General features: G+C 50.2%; 1 protein-coding gene across 1 annotated transcript in view; it reads left to right on the top strand.

Moving 5' to 3' along the window:
• ATF6 (activating transcription factor 6) overlaps nt 1–22,704 on the top strand; it is a 365,356-nt gene that overhangs the window by 37,533 nt on the left and 305,119 nt on the right. The window contains exon 7 of the mRNA XM_065408946.1: nt 12,398–12,618. Within this exon, the coding sequence (XP_065265018.1) occupies nt 12,398–12,618 (221 nt within the window). The remainder of the gene's footprint in view (nt 1–12,397; nt 12,619–22,704) is intronic.

Genomic DNA, 22,704 nt, shown 5'->3' with positions numbered 1-22,704 from the left:
TAATCATTACACTGTAAGACCTGGTACCAGAATTCTTATTTTGTCATATCATCCTCTGAGCACTGCAATTCTGGACCATGCTGGAACGGGGTCTAGTTCTGAAATGGAAAATGTACTTCAGGGAGTCACTGCATATTCCCACTTATGGCTCCATGGTGTCTGCGCCTCAGTGATCTGGAACCTTCTGGAAAACTGTGCCAATTTGGACTCACTTGTTATAGGATTTTTACTCAGGGTGTGTCTGCATTGCAGTCGGAGGTGTGATTGGCATGGGTTGGCATACCTGCACGAGCTTTAATCTAGCTAGCACAGGTAAAAATAGCAGCGAAGGCGTAGCACAGATTTCAGCATGGGCTAGCAGTGCAAGTACATGCTGAAGCCCGTGTTGCCGCAGCTACACTAGTATTTTTAGTTGTGCTAGTTAGATTAAAGCTACTATTGGTATGCCAACCTGGGCTGCAATCACACCTCTGATTGCAGTGTAGACATATCCTGAGTCTAGATAACCTAGGAAGTTTTAGAGCTTTTGTAAGTTGTTAAAGTAATTTTGTCCATTTTTAGTTTTACCTTGGTGCCAACTACATCAGAGCCCTTTTAGGGCTTTAAATGGAGCACTTCCTGCCCTAGGTCCTTTCCCAAGATGGATGCAGGTGCCCAATCCCTCTTTGGCTCAGAGACATACCCTCCAGACAGATATAGCTGCCCAGTCTTCACTCTCCCCAAGCCTGTCTCAAGCTCCAGTTGTCAGTCACAGAACTACAGATTCAGTGTGGACAATCTTGACCTGATGTTCTCCATATCTCCAAAGATCCCAAAGCAGATAAGGAGCCCCACAGAATACAGTTTAAGATGAGTCCTCTGCATTCCTCCACCTCCCTCAGCAAAAGCAGTCCAGATGCATCCAAGCTGGACTATGGCATGCACTGCCAGTGACTTTGGAATCAATGGGGAACCAATCTGCTAGAACTATGAGCCATCCCATGCGCTCAGAAATCCATGCTACCTCAACGTATAGGAAAAGTAGAACAGATGCTTATGGACAACACCACTGTTATGTATTCTCATAAGCAAGAAAGCGCTTGTTCCCAGACTGTGTGCAAGGAAGTGGCAAATTCATGGAGTTGTGAATATAGCACAACATATATCTGGTATTGCTGCATCTAGCAAGGGAGGATGATCTGGCAGATAGGATTTCCTGGTGGACTTAGGAAAAGCATGAATGGTCTCTCAAACAGCCTGTGTGGTCAAACTCCTGTTCAGCAAGTGGGGTCCTCCCCTTTACTCTTTGCCACCAGGACCAACTCTGTGTCTCCTGCATTGCTCTTGATGAGGGATAGCAAAAGGGCCTTGACAGACATCTTTCTGTGAGAGTCGAACACACAGCTCCAGTACACATTCCTGCTGATTCCATTGGTCCCTCGACTGCTCAGGAAATTGGGACCAGACAGGGCCTGGGTGATCCTGATAGCCCCTGCATGTGCCAGAAATTTCTGGTACCCAGAGTAGACCTGTAATCTTCTGTACCTCCCAGTGTCACAAAAGCGCTGGTCACAGGACATTAGAACCCGACCCTCAGTTTCTTCATCTGGCTGCCTGTGCTATGAGATGAATTGTTCTGCTCTACTGAAGCGTAGACTCTCCAGGAAACGTGCCATTCTCAAGCATTACACTAAAGTGGAAAAAGGATTGGCATATGGGCAGTTAACAGCAATTTATGCAGCACTCACGCTAATTTACTGCATCTCTAGAACAAGGTCTTTTTAGCATCCATTAGAGCGCACTTGTCTGCAGTTTCTGCTTTTCACTGTCTGGTTGAGGGAGTCTCCGTTCTTGTCACTTGATGGTCTCCAGATTCCTAAAGGGAGTGCCCGATTTGTATCCACTGGTCAGAGACCAAATGCCAACATGGGACTTAAACCTATTCTTCACCAGACTTGTGACAAAAGTTCTTCAAGCCCTTAAGAATGCTGCTTGTAGCTCCTTTCTGTAAAAACACCCTTTCCAGTGGCCATTTTTTTGCCACACAGGGTCAATGAATGTACTACTGCAATCACTTGCTCCATTAGTTCAAGTGGCAAAGATTTGTGTGGTGATCTAGGCCCACTTATTTCATCAAAATTAACTCAACTGCTCATGAGCCACGTGGGTGTCAGTATGATGCCACATAATGGAATTTTGTTTTTTCAGTTTCTCTTTTAAAAACCAAAGAAATTAGACAAACCTATGGTAAAAGCACATTAATAAGGTTGCAAAGGCAAGCACTCAAGGTAAGAAATGTCATGCAACCTTAATTTGGCCCCCTTGTGTGTATCCAATATGGCACAGTCTATAACCACATGATCACATACTATTTTTTCCCCACAGGACCATGCCTCATTCAGTGCATAGGATTGATCTGCCTTGTGTGTGAATCAGGGCTGTGCAGTGAAGGAGGTTGCTGTCTGTATGAGGCCTCCTGCATTTGTTGCAGGAGTTGGAACATGTGTAGTGAATGAGACAGCGGGTTGCAGAAAGAGAAAGGATGATCTCAGGGTTAAGGCAGTTGAATGCTGCCCTGGAGAATTGGATTCTATACCTGCCTCTGCCCCAGAGTTCCTGTGTAATATCAGTCAGGTCACTTAAACCAAACTTTTCCCACGTGGTCACTAATTTGGGCAGCCAGAAAGTGAGGCACCCACAAGTTCAGGGTCTGATGTGCAAGTGTGAGTTCTTAGAACGTCTGCAACTGAGTTCAGTAGGAGCTTTGAACATACGAAGTGCTGTATGTGCTAAGTTCTCTGAAAAACTGGTCCTAGGTGTCTCAAATAGGGCACCTGAAGTTAGTGCAGGGGCGGGCAAACTTTTTGGCCTGAAGGCCGCATCAGGTTTCTGAAATAGTTTGGAGGGCTGGTTAGGGGAGGCTGTGCCTCCCCAAACAGCCAGGCGTGGCCCGGCCCCCGCCCCCATCCATTCCCCCCTCCCCCCGCTTCTTGCCCCCTGACGGCCCCCTGAGACTCCTGCCCCATCCAACCCCCCCGTTCCCTGAGCCCCCCGCCCCGGGACCCCTGCCCCATCCACACACACACCCATTCCCTGTCCCCTGACCGCCCCCGGAACCCCCACCCCTGACTCCCCCCCACCGCCCCATCTAATCCCTCCTCTCATTCCTGACTGCCCCCCCAGGACCCCTGCCCTATCCAACCTCCCCTTCTCCCTGTCCCCTGACGACCCCCAGAACCCCTGCCCCTGACTGCCCCCCCGTCGCCCCATCCAACCCCCCTTCTTCCTGACTCCCCCCCCCGGGACACCTACCCCCATTCAACCCCCCTGTTCCCCACCCTCTGACCGCCCTGACCCCTATCCACACCCCCACCCCCGAACTCCCCTGCCCTCTATCCGCCCGCCCCCTTACTGCGCTGCCTAGAGCACTGGTGGCTGGCGGTGCTACAGCCGCGCCACCCGGTTGGAGCAAGCCACGCCACCGCGCAGCACAGAGCACCGGATCAGGCTGGGCTCTGCAGCTGCGCTGCCCCAGGAGCTCGCAGCCCCACCGCCCAGATCATTGCGTTGGCAGCGCAGTGAGCTGAGGCTGCGGGGGAGGGGGAACAGCAGGGAAGTGGCCAGGGGCTAGCCTCCTGGGCCAGGAGCTCAGGGGCTGGGCAAGAGGGTCCCGTGGAACGGATGTGGCCCGCGGGCCATAGTTTGCCCACCTCTGAGTTAGTGGATACTTTTTACATTAATGAATTCATGAATTTCCTTATCTGTGTTTCCTTAATGCCTCAGTTCCCCATCTGTACAATGGGGATAATACTCCCTCCTCTCATAGGGGTGTATTAATATTTGTGAAGCACTTGGATACTGTAGTGATCACCATAGAAAACCCCATGAGGAAATGACTAGTTCATCTTCAGAGCAGTGTCTGGCCATACATTAAAACAAAGTGTTGAATGGCTGCTCATTATTTCAGCAGCATTCGTCCCATGCACTGAATGACGCAGTGGTTCTCTTTACCACTGACCAGACAGATTTCACACACCACAGTACATTTATTTAGGAAAGAAGCAATACATAGAAAATGTATCCTAAAACAATAAGTCTACACACATGCTAAGTGCATTAGGTGTGACCCATCTTCCACATCGAGACCTGGGCAGTTCCAGTCCTTCCAATCCTTCTAGTGGGGTTTTGCCCTCTTGGTTACAATCTCATGTCACTTTTTGGATCAGAATGAGGGACTCTGAGGCAGTTCAGGCTGTTCCTCTATGCCCTTTCTTTGCCTCCTTGGCATATTGAACCCAGTCTGAACCAGTATGTTCAGTTCCCCCCAAGGGGGATAGTACTTCTTTGGAATTGTCCTGGGTTCTGCAGTAAATACCAACCTTCCGCCTTCCTTCCCCCCCCCCCCCCCCCACCACCACCACCAATTTTAGTACCTGGAGGAAGCTTAGTAACTTCCCCATCAGAGCTGAACATTGTATTCTAGCTCCAAAGATGCATAAACTTTCAATCTCAGCAGTCTTCTGAAGTTTCCACACTTCCAAGGTTTCAGGTGGTGCAGTGATTGATTTGAATGAAATCAGTTTTTCTACCGATTTAAATTGGTTGAAAAACTGCTTGCAAACTGTCCCTTATGCTTTTTTAATGGGGGCCTAGACTTTGGAGAGCAAGACGATAGCATGAGGCAGTGTTGCCTGATCATGTGTTAATTTGCATTCTGTGGTTTGGCAGGGTTCTGTTCGTGACCAGTCTCAGAAATATTACAGTTATTACGAAGCCCCCGGTGTGCACGAAGGAGATAGTTATGTTTAGGAATGACGTTCTGTCCCTGTAATGTTTTTTTTAGTGCAGTTGGCAAAATCACAAACACTCCAGCCCAGCAAAGTAGATAAATAATATAAGATGGTCAGAATGTCTCATGTCTGAGCATCCATATACTCTCACCATCTCTTGCAGAAAAAGCCTGTCATCACCCCCACCATCATCACCACCACCACCTGGGGTTGTCATTCTGCCATCTCCCAGGGCACGCAGGCTGGGATACAACTTTTATATTGTGTTACGCTGACTCCCACTATGCATATTCAGTAGAGGTTTCAGCCCCTTTTTCTTATTTGTATTTCCTTCCCTTACTAATGTTGGGGTGCCCTTCTCCCGTAGGTTACTAGTCCTTTTACCTCAAGCTTATTAGCATGTATGCCAATTAGTTACCATGGCATTCTTGTGGTCTGACTGCTGCTGCTGTTCCAAACTTAGCATATCTAAATCTGATATTAACTGGCATCTTATGGTTACCTGTCTGCACTTCAGTCATACTTGTTTATTACAGCATTTCATCTTGTGCTGTCTTATGATCTAGGATTATCCTAGTTAGCTGCTTATGCTTTTTGGGCCGTATGCCTTGATTAGCTTAGCTAAGCTATTGTACTAAAGGCCTTGAGGCTTGTAGGCTCTGTGCTTTACTGCCTTAACTTATACCTGTGTCTTACCTAGCAAGTGCCTGTATCTATAGGCTGCAGCCTGTGCCAATGTGCTGTGCCGCTGAGTACCGGCTCAGTTTAAGCCATGTCCTTGAGGAGGCAAGGATTTACCCTGTTCTCAGACACAATAGCAATGACTTTATGTGGATGTATAACCACAACTAGTGAAAGGGACCATTAAGTGGCCCTTGGAGAAGAAACACCTAACTCTAACAGTAAAGCATTGCAGAATCCCCAGTGCTTACATAACTGAGTATTCTTAACCACCCAACTCTCCCCCCACCCCGCCGTTTGCAGTAGCTGATGCTTGGGTGCAGTGTAAGCTCAGGGTGGTGAATGCTCGTCCTTGCTATGTCTCCAGCTGCCTGTTTCTGTGACTGCTGTGCTAGTAGGGTTTTCTTCACAGGTCTGAGCTGCTCATACAACCACAGCTAGGCTGAAAACTTCTCCTGCTCCCTGGGCCATCTCCTAGCTCGGGTTCAGGCTTCATTTGGCCCTGCTCTCTCCATATGTGCTCTTTGCTCAAACTTGTACAAACTTCTTCCAGCACCGCCCCTGTGCCAGTCAGTTGGCCCATCACCAACTAGATGGCCTGTCCCCACATGGGCAGGGCTAAGCTCCTGCTCTGGAGCACCATTCCCATCCTCCAGTGGGATGTGGGCTGGCACAGCAAGTCAGGGTTAATTTTTCTGTGGGGGTGGTGGGGTGAGCTCCTTATTCAGCTTGCCCTTTAATTAATCAGGGCCCACTGAAGGCAGGAGTGGCTCTTTCCCATTACCATTGTGGAGTGGGGGCTCCACACAGCAGAGGTCCCTGCAGAAGGAGAGGTTGTTTGCCAATAAATGTAGTTCTTCAAGGGATGCTTCCTCATGTTCACACTCCCCTCCTTCTTGGAGTTCCCTACATGTGCTTGGACTGGAGCTGAGGAGAGAGGACCTGAGGTGCTTAGGGCTAGCACCAACCTCTATATAACCTCTGAACATTTGGTGCCTCAAAGTGATGCTTGTGCAACCCCCAACGGGGCATTAGGTTCTGGATCATTGCAGTGCAGTTGCCTTGAATCCCGTGAGTGTGACTGTGCAGAGGTAGAGCTACATGTAATGGTAAGTAGCCTTTTTCCCCAGAGTAAAAGCACCTGTGTTCTATTCCTGGTTTTGCAACAGATTTCCTGTGGTATCCTTGGGCAAGTCACTTTATCTGTCTGTGCCTTGGTGTCTCCATCTCTTATGGGGGATAACATCTCTATTGTGGGGGAGAGAAGAATATTTAATAGACTAGTTAATATTTATAAAGTGCTATACATTCGTCGTATTTGGAGTTAATGATAAGAACATAACATAAGAACAGACATACTGGGTCAGACCAAAGGTCCATCTAGCCCAGTATCCTGTCTTCCGACAGTGGCCAGTGCCAGGTGTCCCAGAGGGAATGAACAGAACAGGTAATCATCAAGTGATCCATCCTCTGTCGCTCATTCCCAGCTTCTGGCAAACAGAGGCTAGGGCAGGAGCGGGAAAACTTTTTGGCCTGAGGGCCACATCAGGATTCCGAAACTGTATGGAGGGCCCGTTAGGGGAGGCTGTGCTTCCCCAAACAGCCAGGCGTGGTGCAGTCCCCACCCCCTGACGGCCCCCCCGGGACTCTTGCCCCATTCAACCCTCCCCATTCCCCATCCCCTGATGGCCCCCCTGGGACCCCTGCCTCATCCACCCACCCCCCCACTCCCTGTCCCCTGACCGCCCCTGGAACTCCTGCCCCTGACTTCCTCCCACCGCCCCATCCAACCCCCCCCCTTCCTGACTGACCCCCAAGACCCCTGCCCCCATTCAACCCCCCTGTTCCCCACCCTCTGACCACCCTGACCCCTATCCACACCCCTGACCCCTGACCAACACCCCGAACTTCCCTGCCATCTATCCAACCCCCCACTCCCTGCCGCTTACCGCGCTGCCTGGAGCACCGGTGGCTGGCGGTGCTACATCCGCGCCACCCAGAGCACCAGGACAGGCAGCTGTGCTGCCCGGCTGGAGCCAGCCACGCCAACGCGCAGCACAGAGCACCGGGTCAGGCCGCGGCTCTGCAGCTGCACTGCCCAGCAAGAACTCACAGCCCCGCCGCCCACAGCATTGCGCTGGCGGCGCAGTGAGCTGAGGCTGCGGGGGAGGGGGCTAGCCTCCCGGGCCAGGAGCTCAGGGGCTGGGCAGGAGGGTCCCGCGGGCCGTAGTTTGCCCACCTCTGGGCTAGGGACACCATTCCTGCCCATCCTGGCTAATAGCCATTGAAGGACCTATCCTCCATGAATTTATCTAGTTCTTTTTTGAACCTTGTTATGGTCTTGGCCTTCACAACATCCTCTGGCAAGGAGTTCCACAGGTTGACTGTGCATTGTGTGAAGAAATACTTCCCTTTTATTTATTTTAAACCTGCTGCCTATTAATTTCATTTGGTGACCCCTAGTTCTTGTGTTATGAGAAGTAGTAAACAACACTTCCTTATCTACTTTCTCTACACCAGTCATGATTTTATAGACCTCAATCATATCTCCCCATAGCCGTCTCTTTTCCAAGCTGAAAAGTCCAAGTCTTATTAATGTCTCCTCAGACGGAAGCCATTCCATACCCCTAAACATTTTTGTTGCCCTTTTCTGAATCTTTTCCAATTCCAATATATCTTTTTTGAGATGGGGTGACCACATCTGCACACAGTATTCAAGATGTGGGCATGCCATGGATTTATATAGAGGCAATATGATATTTTTCTGTCCTATTATCTATCCCTTTCTTTATTATTTTCAGCATTCTGTTAGCTTTTTTGACTGCCGCTGCACATTGAGTGAATGTTTTCAGAGAACTATCCACAATGACTCCAAGATCTTTTTCTTGAGTGGGAACAGCTAATTTAGACTCCATCATTTTATATGTAAAGTCAGGATTATGTTTTCCACTGTGCTTTACTTTGCATTTATCAACATTAAATTTCATCTGCCATTTGTTGCCCAGTCACCCAGTTTTGTGAGATCCTTTTATAACTCTTCGCAGTCTGCTTGGGAATTAACTATCTTGAGTAGTTTTGTATCATCTGCAAATTTTGCCACTTCACTGCTTACCCGCTTTTCCAGATCAGTTATGAATATGTTGAATAAGACTGGTCCCAATACAGACCCCTGGAGGACATCACTATTTACCTCTCTCCATTCTGAAAACTGACCATTTATTCCTACCCTTTGTTTCCTATCTTTTAACCAGTTGCCAATCCATGAGAGCACCTTCCCTCTTATCCCATGGCAGCTTACTTTGCGTAAGAGCCTTTGGTGAGGGACCTTGTCAAAAGGTCCTTGTGAAAATCTAAGTGCACTATATCTGCTGGATCCCCTTGGTCCACATGCTTGTTGACTCTCTCAAAGAATTCTAGTAGATTGGTGAGGCATGATTTCCGTTTACTAAAACCATGTTGACTCTTCCTCAACAAATTATGTTCATCTATATGTCTGACAATTCTGCTCTTTATTAGTTTCAACCAATTTGCCCAGTACTGAAGTCAGGCTTACAGGCCTGTAATTGCCGGGATCACCTCTGGAATCCTTTTTAAAAATTGGCATCACATTAGCTATCTTCCAGTCATCTGGTACAGAAGCTGGTTTAAATGATAGGTTACAGACTACAGTTAGTATTTCTGCAATTTCACATTTGAGTTCCTTCAGAACTCTTGGGTGAATACCATCTGGTCCTGGTGACTTATTGCTGTTTAATTTATCAATTTGTTCCCAAACCTCCTCTAATGATACCTCAACCTGGGACAGTTCCTCAGATCTGTCACCTAAAAAGAATGGCTCAGGTTTGGGAATCTCCTTCACATCCTCAGCCATGAAGACTGATGCAAAGAATTCATTTAGTTTCTCCGCAATGGCCTTATCATCCTTGAATGCTCCTTTAGCACCTCGATCGTCCAGTGGCCCCACTGGTTGTTTAGCAGGCTTCTTGCTTCTGATGTACTTAAAAAAAAATTTGCTATTACTTTTTGAGTGTTGGGCTAACTGTTCCTCAAATTCTTTTTTGGCCTTCCTAATTGTATTTTTACAGTTCATTTGCCAGTGTTTATGCTCCTTTCTATTTTCTTCTCTAGGATTTAACTTCCACTTTTGAAAAGATGCCTTTTTGCCTCTCACTGCTTCTTTTACTTTGTTGTTTAGCCACGGTGGCTCTTTTTTGGTTCTCTTACTACGTTTTTTAATTTGGGATATACATTTAAGTTGAGCCTCTATTATGATGTCTTTAAAAAGTTTCCACGCAGCTTGCAGAGATTTCACTTCTGGCACTGTACCCTTTAATTTCTGTTTAAGTAACTGCCTCATTTTTGTGTAGTTCCCCTTTCTGAAATTAAATGCTACAGTGTTGGGCCGCTGTGGTGTTTTTTCTGCCACAGGGATATTAAATTTAATTATATTATGGTCACTATTACCAAGCAATAAATCTATATTCACCCTTGGACCAGATCCTGTGCTCCACTTAGGACTAAATCAAGAATTGCCTCTCCTCTGGTGGGTTCCAGGACCAGCTGCTCCCAGAAGCAGTGATTTAAGCTGTCAAGAAACTTTATCTCTGCATCCCGTCCTGAAGTGACGAACCCAGTAAATTTGGGGATAATTGAAATCCCCCATTATTATTATTGAGTTTTTTATTTTAATAGCCTCTCTAATCTCCCTGAGCATTTCACAGTCACTATCACCATCCTAGTCAGGTGGTCGGTAATATATCCCTACTGCTATATTCTTATTATTAGAGCATGGAATTTCTATCCATAGAGATTCTATGGTACAGTTTGATTCATTTACGATTTTTACTACATTTGATTCTATGCCTTCTTTCACATATTATGCCACTCCCTCACCAGCACGACCTGTCCTGTCCTTCTGATATATTTTGTACCCTGGTATTACTGTATCCCATTGATTAGCCTCATTCCACCAAGTTTCTGTGATGCCTATTATATCAATATTCTCATTTAATATGAGGCACTCTAGTTCACCCATTTTATTATTTAGACTTCTAGTATTGGTATATAACACTTTAAAAACTTGTCTCCTTTTGGCTGTCTGCCATTACACGATGTAATTGAATGGGACTCTTTTTTATTTGACTGTTTCTGATCAGACCCTGCCTGTATTTTATCATTTTCTATCCTCTCGTCCTTACTAGGACATAGAGATTCTCTATTAATAGATCCTCCCCTAGGGGATGTCCGAACCATGTGCTACTCCGCACCTGTCGGCTTTCCCCCAGCCCTTAGTTTAAAACTGCTCTACGACCTTTTTAATGTTAAATGCCAGCAATCTGGTTCCATTTTGGTTTAGGTGGAGCCCATCCTTCCTGTATAGGCTCCCCCTTTCCCAAAAGTTTCCTCAGTTCCTAATAAATCTAAACTCCTCCTCCCTACACCATTGTCTCATCCACACATTGAGACTCTGCAGTTCTGCCTGACTAACTGGCCCTGCGTGTGGAACTGGGAGCATCTCAGAGAATGCTACCATGGAGGTCCTGAACTTCAGTCTCTTACCTAGCAGTTGAAATTTGGCCTCCAGGACCTCTCTCCTATCCTTCCCTATGTCATTGGTACCTACATGTACCATGACCACCAGCTGCTCCCCAGCACTACACATAAGTCTATCTAAATGTCTCGAGAAATCCGCAACCTTCGCACCAGGCAGGCAAGTCACCATGCGGTTCTCCCGGTCATCGCAAACCCAGCTATCTATGTTTCTAATGATCGAATCGCCCATTACTACCAGTCTCTTTCTAATAGCTGGAGTTCCCTCCCCCGGAGAGAGATCCTCAGTGCGAGAGGATATCACAACATCATCTGGAAGGAGGGTCCCAACTATGGGATTGTTTCCCTCTGCTCCAGTTAGATGCTCTCCTTCCCTGGGACTTTCATCCTCCTCAACAGCACAGACACTGTCAGACCGGGGGTGGAACCATTCTACTGTGTCCAGGAAAGTCTCATCTATGTACCTCTCTGTCTCCCTCAGCTCCTCCAGTTCAACCACTCTGGTCTCCAAAGCCCGTACATGGTCTCTGAGGGCCAGGAGCTCCTTGCACCGAATGCACACATATGCCACCTGCCCATAGGGCAGGTAATCATACATGGTGCATTGGGTGCAATAAACTGGGCAGCCACCACTCTGTTGCTGAACTTCTGCCTGCATTCTCTGTTTACTCCTGCAGCTGGTTCCTTTGTTGTTGTTTTGTTTATATCAAGGGGGTGTTTTGGGCTTTTAAGTTTAAAGGAAGTTGAGTTCTAGCCCCTGTAAAAAACTCCCTCGCAAAACTCCCCTGTTAGCCGCTCCTGGTCGCTAGCTCCTTTGGTCACTTAGAAGCGGGGTTTTTAAAGCCCTGGTCTCCCTGTGTAGCCCCGCCTCCTGGTTAAGGGTTGATGGGTGCTAAAGGCTTAGGGATCACAGCCTCCTTAAGGCTGTCACACTTGTTCTTGTGACACCAACAGGTGTTTACTCTTGTGAGTCCTGAGGAGCCAGCACAGTTCTGGGAGAGTGATCTGAACTCTATTCTGCTTTGTGTATAATTAGCAAAACTGCCAGCTAAATTCTCAGTGCAAAATCTGATTACCAGTTATGGTGTAAGAGGCAGAAAAAGTCTAGATGGATTATCTGATCCCAGATTAAGTTTGTGGTGTGGCAGATGGAAGAGCTGTGTTTTGGTTTATAAACTGATATGAAATTGAGGGAATAAATATAGAACCCTGCAGACTTGTTTTGTTTGAGAGTATATTGATGCTTAAGAACTGAATCCAAAGGGAGCAGTGCCAAGTGGTTTTGGGAGTGAAGCCCCCCTACCCTCACATCAAAACCACCCTCCACAAATTGATAGTATAAGAACATATTCCCCATCCCCCACTCAGTGACCATTGTTTTTCTGTCTCCATTCTAGGTCAGCCACTGGTGCTTTCTCAGTCCACTATGGTGCAGCTCCAGACTCCTGGAGTTCATCCTGCATCCCAGCCGGTCATTGCTGTCACTGGAGGGACCATGCAGCTGTCCAGTCACACTGTGAATGTACTGGCACCAGCTACAGGAAGCAGTTCAGTGAGTGGAAAAATAGCACTGGCTAAACCCCTCCTCCAAGCCACTACACAAACTACAGGCATGGATGTAAGTTCCAGCTGTTTTATGGTAGTTAAGTTAGGTTTGAAACCCCCTGTCCCCTCAGCTGCTGGCACATGGTGTGGGAGTGCTTGTGGGCTGTGCAGCCTTAGGAAGAAGGCGTCTTGGCTCTGCTGGCTGGAGCTCTGAAATGATGGGTGCTTTCACATCGCTGGTGTCTGGGGCTCAGAAGCCTCACTTGGCAAACAGTTCCATTGTCTAACTACCCAGGAAGAAATATTTTCCTAATGTCTAACCAGGAAAGAGGATGTGTGAGATTGCTGGATACCTTTTATTTTTTTTAAGACAGTACAGTGGTTCTCAAACTGTGGGTCAGGACCCCAAAGTGGGTCACGACCCCATTTTAATGGGGTCACCTGGGCTGGCGTTAGATTTCTGGGGCTCAGGGCCAAAGTCAAAGCCCAAGCCCCACTGCCTGGGGCCGAAGCCGAAGCCCAAGGGCTTCAGCCCTGGGCAGCGAGGCTGATGTTACAGGCCCCCTGTCTGGGGCTGAAGCACTTGGGCTTCGGCTTTGACCCCCCCCCTGCCCAGGACAGTGGGGCTCAGGCTTTGGCTTTGAGCCACCCTCCACCCCACCCCCCGCCTGGGGCGGCAGGGCTCGGGTGGGCTCAGGCTTCGGTCCCTTCTCCTGGAGTCGTGTAGTAATTCTTGTTGTCAGAACGGGGTCGCGGTGCAATGAAGTTTGAGAACCGCTGCACTAGTCTATGCTTTCTGTGTGTATGTGTGTGTGTGTCTATCATTGGTAAATCAATGAGTGGGTAAATCATTGAATTTAAGACAACGCAGCCTCACATTTGTGGGCCTTCACCCATCTCCTGGACCAAACCCATGCTATTATAGAAAGTTCTGAAGTATTCGGATGAAGATTTTACTGATAGTATTTATTTCTGTGTATTCTTGGCCTGAGACTAGAAGTGCCCACATACCACAGATAAGGAGGGCTGCCCCTGAAGTTAGGGCACTGGACTGGGATTTGGGAGATTTGAGCTAATTGGGTAACCCTGGGCAAGACACTTAACCTCTTTGTTCCTCAGTCCTCCAGTTGCAAAATAGGAACGTATATTATCCTCTTCTTCCACCTTTTACTGTTACTAAATATTTGTATTATAATAGCACTAGTTGGGCTGGGTGATGTACAAACACAGCAGAGATATGATCCCTTCAGACGAACAGACAAAGGGTAGATGGGGATACAACATACAAGCAAATGAGGGTGGTGAAGAATCGGCCCAGCGTTATGTGGACGGTGATGTGTTTATTTCATTGTGGTTAGAGGAAGGGAGTAGGAAAAGGAAAGGAGAAAGAATAGACACAGCTTGTCACTTCTCTAGCCTTGATCAGCAGGCTGGATGTCATGACAGAGGTAAGACTTGAGGGGGTTTTGCCTTTGTCTGTCTTGTCTACTTAGACTGTTAGCTCTTTAGGGGCTCTCACTGTGTGTACATGCGGAGTAGTTCAGCAGGGTCTTGATGTGGGTTGGGGCCTCTAGGCAGTACTATAATTCACAGAATAAAAATGCTCTCATGGAAGCAAAAGAGTCTGGTTTCTAGCCTGATCTTGGAGACTCAAGCTGTTAGGATAGTATCTAATCCCAACGTTTAGAAGTTCACCCTTGGGTTTAAAAAGCTGTCAGGTAGCAATCTATCCTTTTCCACAAGAGGATCACGTGAGAACAGGAAATATAGTTAGGCTGGCAGAATTCTGTTTTTATTTTTTGCAGTTTTGTTGATTAATGTATGTGTTTATTTTTTAATTTTTAACTATTTTTATTTTTATAGCTGTGGGAAATTCAGAAGGAAGATGGGAAGGGTTGAGGTTAGGGTTAGCTGTGGTGCTGGCAACGAGACTTCAGGGGCTCCCTTTATGGCTGACGTGCCCAAGACACTGGGACACAATGTTCAGGGGAGTCTGCGGTCCTGGTCTGGTGGAGCACACCCCCGCAATCAGGGCTGCAAGGACGAGCCCCCGGCTGCGGGTGAGGCCACTCTGCTACTGAACAGCTCCGGCCTGAGGATGGCTATTGCACTCCTGGCTGGTGAGTGAGGGAGCGGGGCTGTGGCTGAAGGGAGCGCATGGGGGAGGCTGCACTTCCCCCCGACTGCCCAATGGATACGTTTTTTGTTGATTTCAGTGTGTCAGCTGAAATTAACATTTACTGACATCAATGCATTTAAATCGAATCCTGCCAAGCTTAAATATAGTGCAGGACCTGCAGTGTTTTTAGAATTAGCTACAAATGAGCCTTAGCAGGAGGCAAATTTAGCCAGGTATTCTTGTTAGGTGGCTTCTGTTGTTCAGCAGATACTGTTCCTGAGAAGACACCAAAAGTGGCAGCAATGATCTGGCTGTTACATCTTTGGATGATATAGATGGTCTTCTGAAGTTTAAAACATTTGTAGCAAGGAAATAACTTGGAATCCTCTTGTAAATTAACAAAGATCAGAAAAGTAGTGACCTGCTTGAATTGGAGTGCTTTGCAGAATGATTAATGGCACATAACAAAACCAAGTTATTTTGTTTAAGTTATGTTAAGCATTGCTGACTTTTTCAGAGCTTGCAATGATGAATGAAAGTGCAAGGAGTGCATGCTTTCATGCACAAAATAAACATTTACAAAGTATGCTAGAAACAACAGTATATGGGGAAATGTTTTCTTAGAGTGAATTTTGTTGGACAGACTGGCCTCTGTGTATTTATGTTGCACAGAACATACAATTTGGGATGTGTAATGTAACTTTTGAAAGATGTCAGGGTAAGCTCCATGTCTTCAGCTCCTTTCAGCCAAGGATTTCAAGGCATTTTGCAAACCCTTATTGATTCTTGCAGTATGTCTCGGAGGTTGTGTTGACCCATGTCAGTTTTGGGAGGTTGATTGGGAACTCACCCCCTCATACCTGAGGTGTTTTGTCGAGCATCACCCACAAGTATGTGATCCCAACCTGATGGGTTTTGCTCACATGCTCAGGGTCTAACTGATTGCCAATCTGACCCAGGGGAAAATTCCTTCCCGAATCCACATATGGTGGAGACCTGGGGGGGTTTCGCCTTTCTCTGCAGCATGGGGCACCGGTCACTTGCAGGTTTAAACTAGTGTAAATGGCGGATTCTCTGTAACTTGAAGCCTTTTATCCATGATTTGAGGACTTCAGTAACTAAGCCAGAGGTTAGGGGTCTATTACAGGAGTGGGTGGGTGAGGTTTGGTTGCCTGCGATGTGCAGGAGGTCAGACAAGATGATCATGATGGTCCCCTTTGGGCCTTAAAGTCTATGAGTCTAAGTCTTGTTATTTCCTTGGCTATTTTGGCTTATTGAGAGACTGAGGGGATGACAAATCTACTGAGGCTGTGCTGGGGACCCCAAAAAGGCGTGGGCAGTGGCTATTGGGATGCCAACTAGGGCCAACTGGTGCCTGTGCCAGGAATCTCCTAGGACTTGCCCTGGAGTCTCCTAATGAGAGAGGGATATTAGGGTCCTCAATGAGCTTCCCAAGGGGCTCTGGTTGTCAGGTGACTGAAGAACCTTCCAAGGTTGCGTCGGAGGGAGTTTTCACTTTTTGGACCCTCTCAACAGAGATGGGGGCAGGAGGAAGCAGCCCAATGGAGCAGGGAAAGGATTAATCTTTCACTGTACTTCCCTCCATGTGGGTCAGGCAGCTTCTCTCACCCCCCCACTTCAGCTGACTCCCAAGCCTCTTGCCAGCTGACCTTTCCAGGTGAGCCTCAGTCCTGCAGACAGTATGAAGTCAACAGAAGGGGAGCTGCACTACTGTGAAACTCAGGCTCTTTGTGATAGGACCTATAGAAGTTCACAAGAGTGGGCCCCTAATTTGTGGACCATTGGAGGTCTGCAGCTGGGGTGCGGCCTCCCTCTGGGCAGCACTTACCTTTGGCAGTTCCCGGTCGGTGGCGGACGCAGTGAGGCTAAGACAAGCTCCCTGCCTACCCCGGCCCCACACCGCTCCCGGAAGGAGCCAACGTGCCCCTGCGGCCCCCTAGGGCGGCAGGGGGCATGTGGCTCCGTGTGCTGCCCCTCTCTGCAACACCGCTGCCACAGCTCTCCTGGCCAATGGGAGCTGCTGGGGCAGTGCTTGCAGGCAGCAGCAGCGTGCGGAGGGAGACCCCTGTCTCCCTGCCCCCGGGGCTGCACTGCCTGCTTCCGGGAGTGGCATAGGGCTGGGGTAGGCAGGGAGTCTGCTTTAGCGGCATCCACACTGTGCTGCCGGAGATCGCGATCAACTGGGAGATCCTCTAGGATCGACCAGTCGATCGCGATCGACCAGTTGGTGACCACTGCTCTAGGCAGAAAGCGGCCAGAGTCAGTTCCAGTGGCCCTTGCATTAGGGGCAGCGCAGCCTAGTGGCCAGAGTCAGTAGTTCTTCGAGTGATTGCTCATGTGCATTCCACAATAGGTGTGCGTGCTCGCCACGTGCACTGGTGCCGGAAGTTTTTCCCCTAGCAGTACCCATAGGGGAGTGCCCCTAGTGACCCATGGAGTGGCGCCGCTATGGCGCAGTATAAGGGCACTGCGTGCTCCTCCCACCCTCAGTTCCTTCTTGCTACCAGTGAAGGTACATCGGAACTGCTCTGCTCCAGCTTTGCGGTAGCTTTCCTCTTGGACTCTGTTAGTTCCTAGTTAGTAGTACCTGTAGTTTGAAGTACAGGCAAGTCTCATCTTATGCGGGGGTTCCGTTCCGGGGTTAGCGCGTAAAGCGAAAACTGCGTATAGTGAAACACTCATTGAGCTCAATGGCGGGCAGAATCACCCACACTACAGATGCAGTTTTTATATTGTTGTTTTTCTTTTTTTCCCCCGTTTTTGCCGACCGCGCAAAGCTGAATTCGCGCATGTTAAATGCGCCTAAGATGCGACTTGCCTGTAGTTTAGTTTAGAGTTAGTGTAGTGTGCCTGGGTCGGGCTTTAAGTCATGTGACACTTGCAAGCGGCCGATGCCCCTGAGTGATCTGCACGCGGACTGTTTACACTGTCTGGGGGAAACCCATCTCAGCAATTGCGGCAAGATTTTCAGAACCTTCAAACCTCAGACCAAGAAGGACCGTGACATTTGGCTCCGAGACATTTTGATGGAGTCGGCCCTCACCCCAACACCGTTGCGCCGCTCCAAGTCGGCACCAAGCACTGCGGCATTGGTGCGCAGTGTGCCTTCCACCAGCTGGCACCACTCCCCGTCCATGGGAAACTCAAAAAGACAAAAAAGACATTGGAGCAAGACCCGGGGAGAGACTAGACCCGCGTTGGGCAGCTCTCAGTTCCCATCGGCCTCCCGGCCTCTGACTCAAGTTGAGCAGAGTAGCCCGGCCCACTCTGAACCGACCTCCCCGGACGTTCGGGTGCCCTCCGCGCCGGAGGCCCTGCAAGTGGTCCGAAACATTATGTCTCTGCCAGTACCAGGGGCACCACTGCTGTTGGCTCCCTGGTCCAGAGGGAAGCCACCGCTCGGATCCCCGCAGTCGCTGCCTGGATGGTACTGTTCACAGTTTAGGGAAGGTTCCCGACACTATTCCCCACTCAGCAACCGCCCCGTGTGCAGTCTGCACCGCTCCCTGTCGATCCCCACCAGGTTGTCTGGCCGAGTACTGACTGGTAGGGGTTCCAGGCACTGCTCCACCTCCAGGGACCGTAGACCTCGCGAGGAGAGCATGCCCCGTTGAGATCGGGACAGATGGCACCGGAGGTCCTTGTCTCCGAGGGGCTACCGTAGCCCTTCGCAGTACGGGCATCGCCGCCGTTCCAGTTGTCTCGCTTGAGGTCCCCGCTGCAGCACCGCTCCTGCAGCCCCAGGCGTTGATCGCCGGCACCTGGGGTGGGGAGCCCATCTGGGGAACATTCAGACCTAAGGTCTGTGGTCCGCGCAGGACCTTGCCCTGCATATAAATGTCAAGGAGCTCAGGGCGGTCCGTCTGGCATGCGTGGCCTTCCACTGGCACCTGGAGTGGTCTGGGTTCTCACGGACAACACGGCCTCGATGTTCTACATCAACAGGCAAGGCTGGGCCCGTTCCTCAGCCCTCTTCCAGGAAGCCCTCAGGCTGTGGGACTTCTGCATAGCCCACGATATTTGCCTGGAAGCCCACCACTTACCGGGCTCCCGGAATTCTCAGGTGGATCGCCTGAGCTGAGACGTTTCCTCTCAGCACGAGGGGTCACTACACCCAGAGTTGGTGCACAGGATTTTCCAAACGTGGGGCACTCCCCAGGTGGACCTGTTTGCGACACAGCAGAACCGCTGGTGTTCTTGCTTCTGCTCGGGGAGGGGTGTGGGAGAGAGGGGAGGTTGGGTTTGGGCGCCACCTCTGATGCCTTCCTCCTGTCCTGGACTGGCCAGCTTTTCTATGCCTTTCCCCCGATCCCACTGATCAGCAAGGTCTTGGAGAAGATAAACACGGACAGGGCCAGGGTCGTCCTGATTGCCCTGGCATGGCCCAGGCAACATTGGTACAGGACTCTCATGAGCCTGGCAGTCGCCCCGCTGTGGCTGTTGCCATCCCACCCAGACCTGCTATCCCAGGACCAGAGCTGCCTCCTCCACCCCAGCCTTGCGGCACTCCACCTCACGGCGTGGCTGCTTAATGGTTAGGCCGGGAGGACTTGCTCGAAAGGGGTTCAGTGCGTCCTCCTGGAAAGCAGATGGCCCTCCACACATTGGGCCTACCTGGCAAAGTGGTCTCGGTTTTCCCGGTGGGCAGCATTTCACCTGTGGCTGCTCCAATTCAGCTCATTTTAGACTACCTCCTTCACCTAAGAGCCCAAGGCCTAGCGCTCTTGTCTGTCAAGGTGCTCTTGGCGGCCATATCGTCCTTCCACCCGCTGGTACAGGGCCACATGGTGTTCTCCCATGCCATGACTGGCCAATTCCTTAAGGGTTTGGATCATCTCTTCCTGTATGTTAGGCCCCCAGTCCCGCAGTGGGACCTGAACTTGGTGCTGACCAGGTTGATGGGTCCCCCATTTGAACGGCTAGCTACATGCTCCTGGTCACACCTCTCGTGGAAGGTAGCCTTCCTGGTGGTGATCACATCTGCTAGACGGGTCTCGGAGCTCCGGGCCCTGACCTCTGAACCCCCGTACACGGTGTTCCATAAGGATAAGGTCCAGCTCCGACCACATCCTTCGTTTCTCCCCAAGGTGGTCTCCACCTACTGTATGGGTCAGGACATTTTCCTGCCGGTGCTCTGTCCCAGACCCCATGCATCCAGTGAGGAGCGCTGCCTCGACATGTTGGGTGTGAGACAGGCTCTGGCTTTTTACCTGGAATGTACAAAGCCGTTCAGGAAGTCCTCACAGCTGTTCATCACCTCGGCCGAATGCATGAGAGGTCGGCCGATCTCCACTCAGTGGCTCTCCAACTGGATCACCTCATGTATTCATACCTGTTACGACCTGGTATGTTATCGCCCTAGCCGATTGTGAGGGCACACTCGACTAGGGCGCAAGCCTCATCGGCTGCTTTTTTTGGCCCATGTCCCCATCCAGGACATTTGTAGGGCTGCCACGTGGTCTTCGGTTCACACGTTCACTTCGCATTATGCGATCATCTCCAAAACCAGGGAGGACACCGGGTTCGGCAGGGCTGTACTCCCTCCCGAGTGTCTGTGAACTCCTACCCACCTTCAACAGATATAGCTTGGAATCACCTATTGTGGAATGCACATGAGCAATCACTCGAAGAAGAAAAGACAGTTACCTTTTCCATAACTGATGTTCTTCGAGATGTGTTGCTCATGTCCATTCCACATCCCGCCCTCCTTCCCCTCTGTTGGAGTTGTCTGGCAAGAAGGAACTGAGGGTGGGGGGAGCGTGCAGCTAGGGGCGCTCCCCTACGTGTACTGCTAGGGGAAAAACTTCCGGCACCGGTGCACGTGGCGAGCATGCACACCTATTGTGGAATGGACATGAGCAACACAGCTCAAAGAACACCAGTTCTGGAAAAGGTAACTGTCTTTTCCGGCGGCTCTTGCATTTGGGGCAGCATGGCCCAGCGGCCAGAGTCAGTTCTGGCGGTCCTTTTTGTTCGGGGCAGCGCAGCCTAGTGCCCAGAGTCAGTTCCGGCGGCCCAGCGGCCAGAGTCAATATAACCGCTCTCAGGTGCAGGGCAATACGGCCTAGCGGCCAGGGCCCATATAACAGCACTCTGGTATAGGGTAATGTGGCCCAATGGCTGGAGTCAATGTTGCAACCCCTAGGTGCAGGGCAGTGAGGCCCAATGGCCAGTATCTGGGGAGAAGGAAGGAGCCGCTATCAGGGGCGTGGCGGCCCGGGTAGGGAGGCCCAGGCCCATCCGACTCCACTGGGCCTCAACCCAGGGACCTGACAGCGGCGGAGTGGTCTGCCACTGGGTCAGCAGGGACTCCCACCGAAATACACTGACCTCACTCGGGTGGGAGGTACCACTTGCGCACCCTCCGTGGGTCACTTTCTATCGCGTTTCCAGGTGTTGCAGTCCATTGAGCATTGGGGTTCCCAGGCTCCTCAGCATGGGTGATTCCCTGTGGCTCCGTCGGCCGCAGCCCTCCGGTCTGGCTCTCAGGATCTCCAGTTTCCACAGTCAAAGGCTGTGATGGCTCTTCGGCTGGAGCCTCCGCTGAAGGTCCTTCCCCTTCGGTGGTCAGCCTAGAATGAGCTGGGCTACTCCCTTTTACACTGAGGCAGTAGTTGGAGCATGCCCAGCACTGAGGAGCGGGACTTCCGCCTCCCATAGTGTGGGATTAACCCCCCCTTGTCCAGAGCAGGGTATGCACACCCCATCACAGATGGAATACAGTGACATTGCTGCACAACTATAAGGGTCCTTGCTGCAGAATTTTTCCCATTCTGCTGTGGAGTACCTGGCTTCCTGATGATAGCTTTATCTCTACCCTGAGAGTGCTTTAACACATGGTCTAATACAATGTAATTTTGCAGTGTAGACAAGACCTTTGTTGCAGTTGTCATGTGGAACCTTGAATCTGAGTGTCCTGGTTTTCTTTTTTTATGTTATATATGAATGAAAGGTGATGTACACTCAGAACACTATGATGTGCTATGTTTTGTGCCTATAGTCAGTTGATTCGAAGCAGAAATTGGCAGTGGGCTCAGACACAGGTGTTGTACTTTGAAACTACTTTTAGGGTTTTTTAAGTGGCTAGACTTTAAATTGTTAGTGTCTCTTTAACAAGGAATATTAGTGCAAAAATTAAGGCCATCACGTGGCTTTCTCTACTACAGCTGTTCACAGAAGTTCCCTTCCTTCATGGCATTGCTCATCACCCTGCTCCAGTCCCTCTGTCACCTCTCACATCTATTTAAAAGAGGGTACAAAAGAGAGAAAGACAGAGGAAGGGAACTGTGGGGCGCACCTCCCTAGGGGGGTGTGGATAAATGTTTGGGGGGGCATGTGGCAGAGCCTAGGCCAGCCCTTGTGGGGGATGGGGAGGGAGTGCCACCCAGCCCTGCTCTGGCCCCAGCCACAGCTCAGCCCCAGCCACAGCTCAGCTCCATCCCCTGCTCCGCCCCAAGCCCAGCTCTGCCTTCATTCCCTCTCCACCCCAAGACCAGCTCTACCTCTATCCCCAGCTCCTCCCCTACCCCCAGTTCAGCCCCCAGCCCAAGCTCCTCTGCTGAGCAACTGTGTAGTAATGGAGGTGGGGCATGGACAGATTCCATTACCGGGACGCGGGGAGGGAGGTGCGACAGGAAGAGTTTGGGCATCACTGCTATAGTTTATTTCGATAAATGGTGGATGATAAATACCTTTGTACTGGTGTGGCTGCATCCTCACAGGGAGTCTAAATTGGAGTTTGTACCAATGTCAAGGCCGGATTAATCTTTTGTGGGCCCCGGCACCTGTACCATGGCCCCTGCTCCGCCTGTGCTCTGCCCTGAGGCCCCCGCCCCCCCATGTCCTGCCAGCTGCTCACACGAGGAGGAGGCTGCAGAGAGGAGCGAGTTGGAGAGGCAGGGCAGAGAGGAGCAAGTGGGGTCTCGGAGGGGAAGAGGCTGAGTGGGGACAGGGCCTCTGGGCGGAGTGCGGGGGGAGGGGCAATGGTTCGGGTGCTGGGGCTCCTTCTGAGTGTGGGCC

The sequence above is a fragment of the Emys orbicularis genome, chromosome 8, assembly GCF_028017835.1.
Source record: "Emys orbicularis isolate rEmyOrb1 chromosome 8, rEmyOrb1.hap1, whole genome shotgun sequence".
Classification (NCBI taxonomy): domain Eukaryota; kingdom Metazoa; phylum Chordata; order Testudines; family Emydidae; genus Emys; species Emys orbicularis.
The sequence above is the reverse complement of the archived record's forward strand: the minus strand, read 5'-3'. Positions and strand labels throughout refer to the sequence as shown.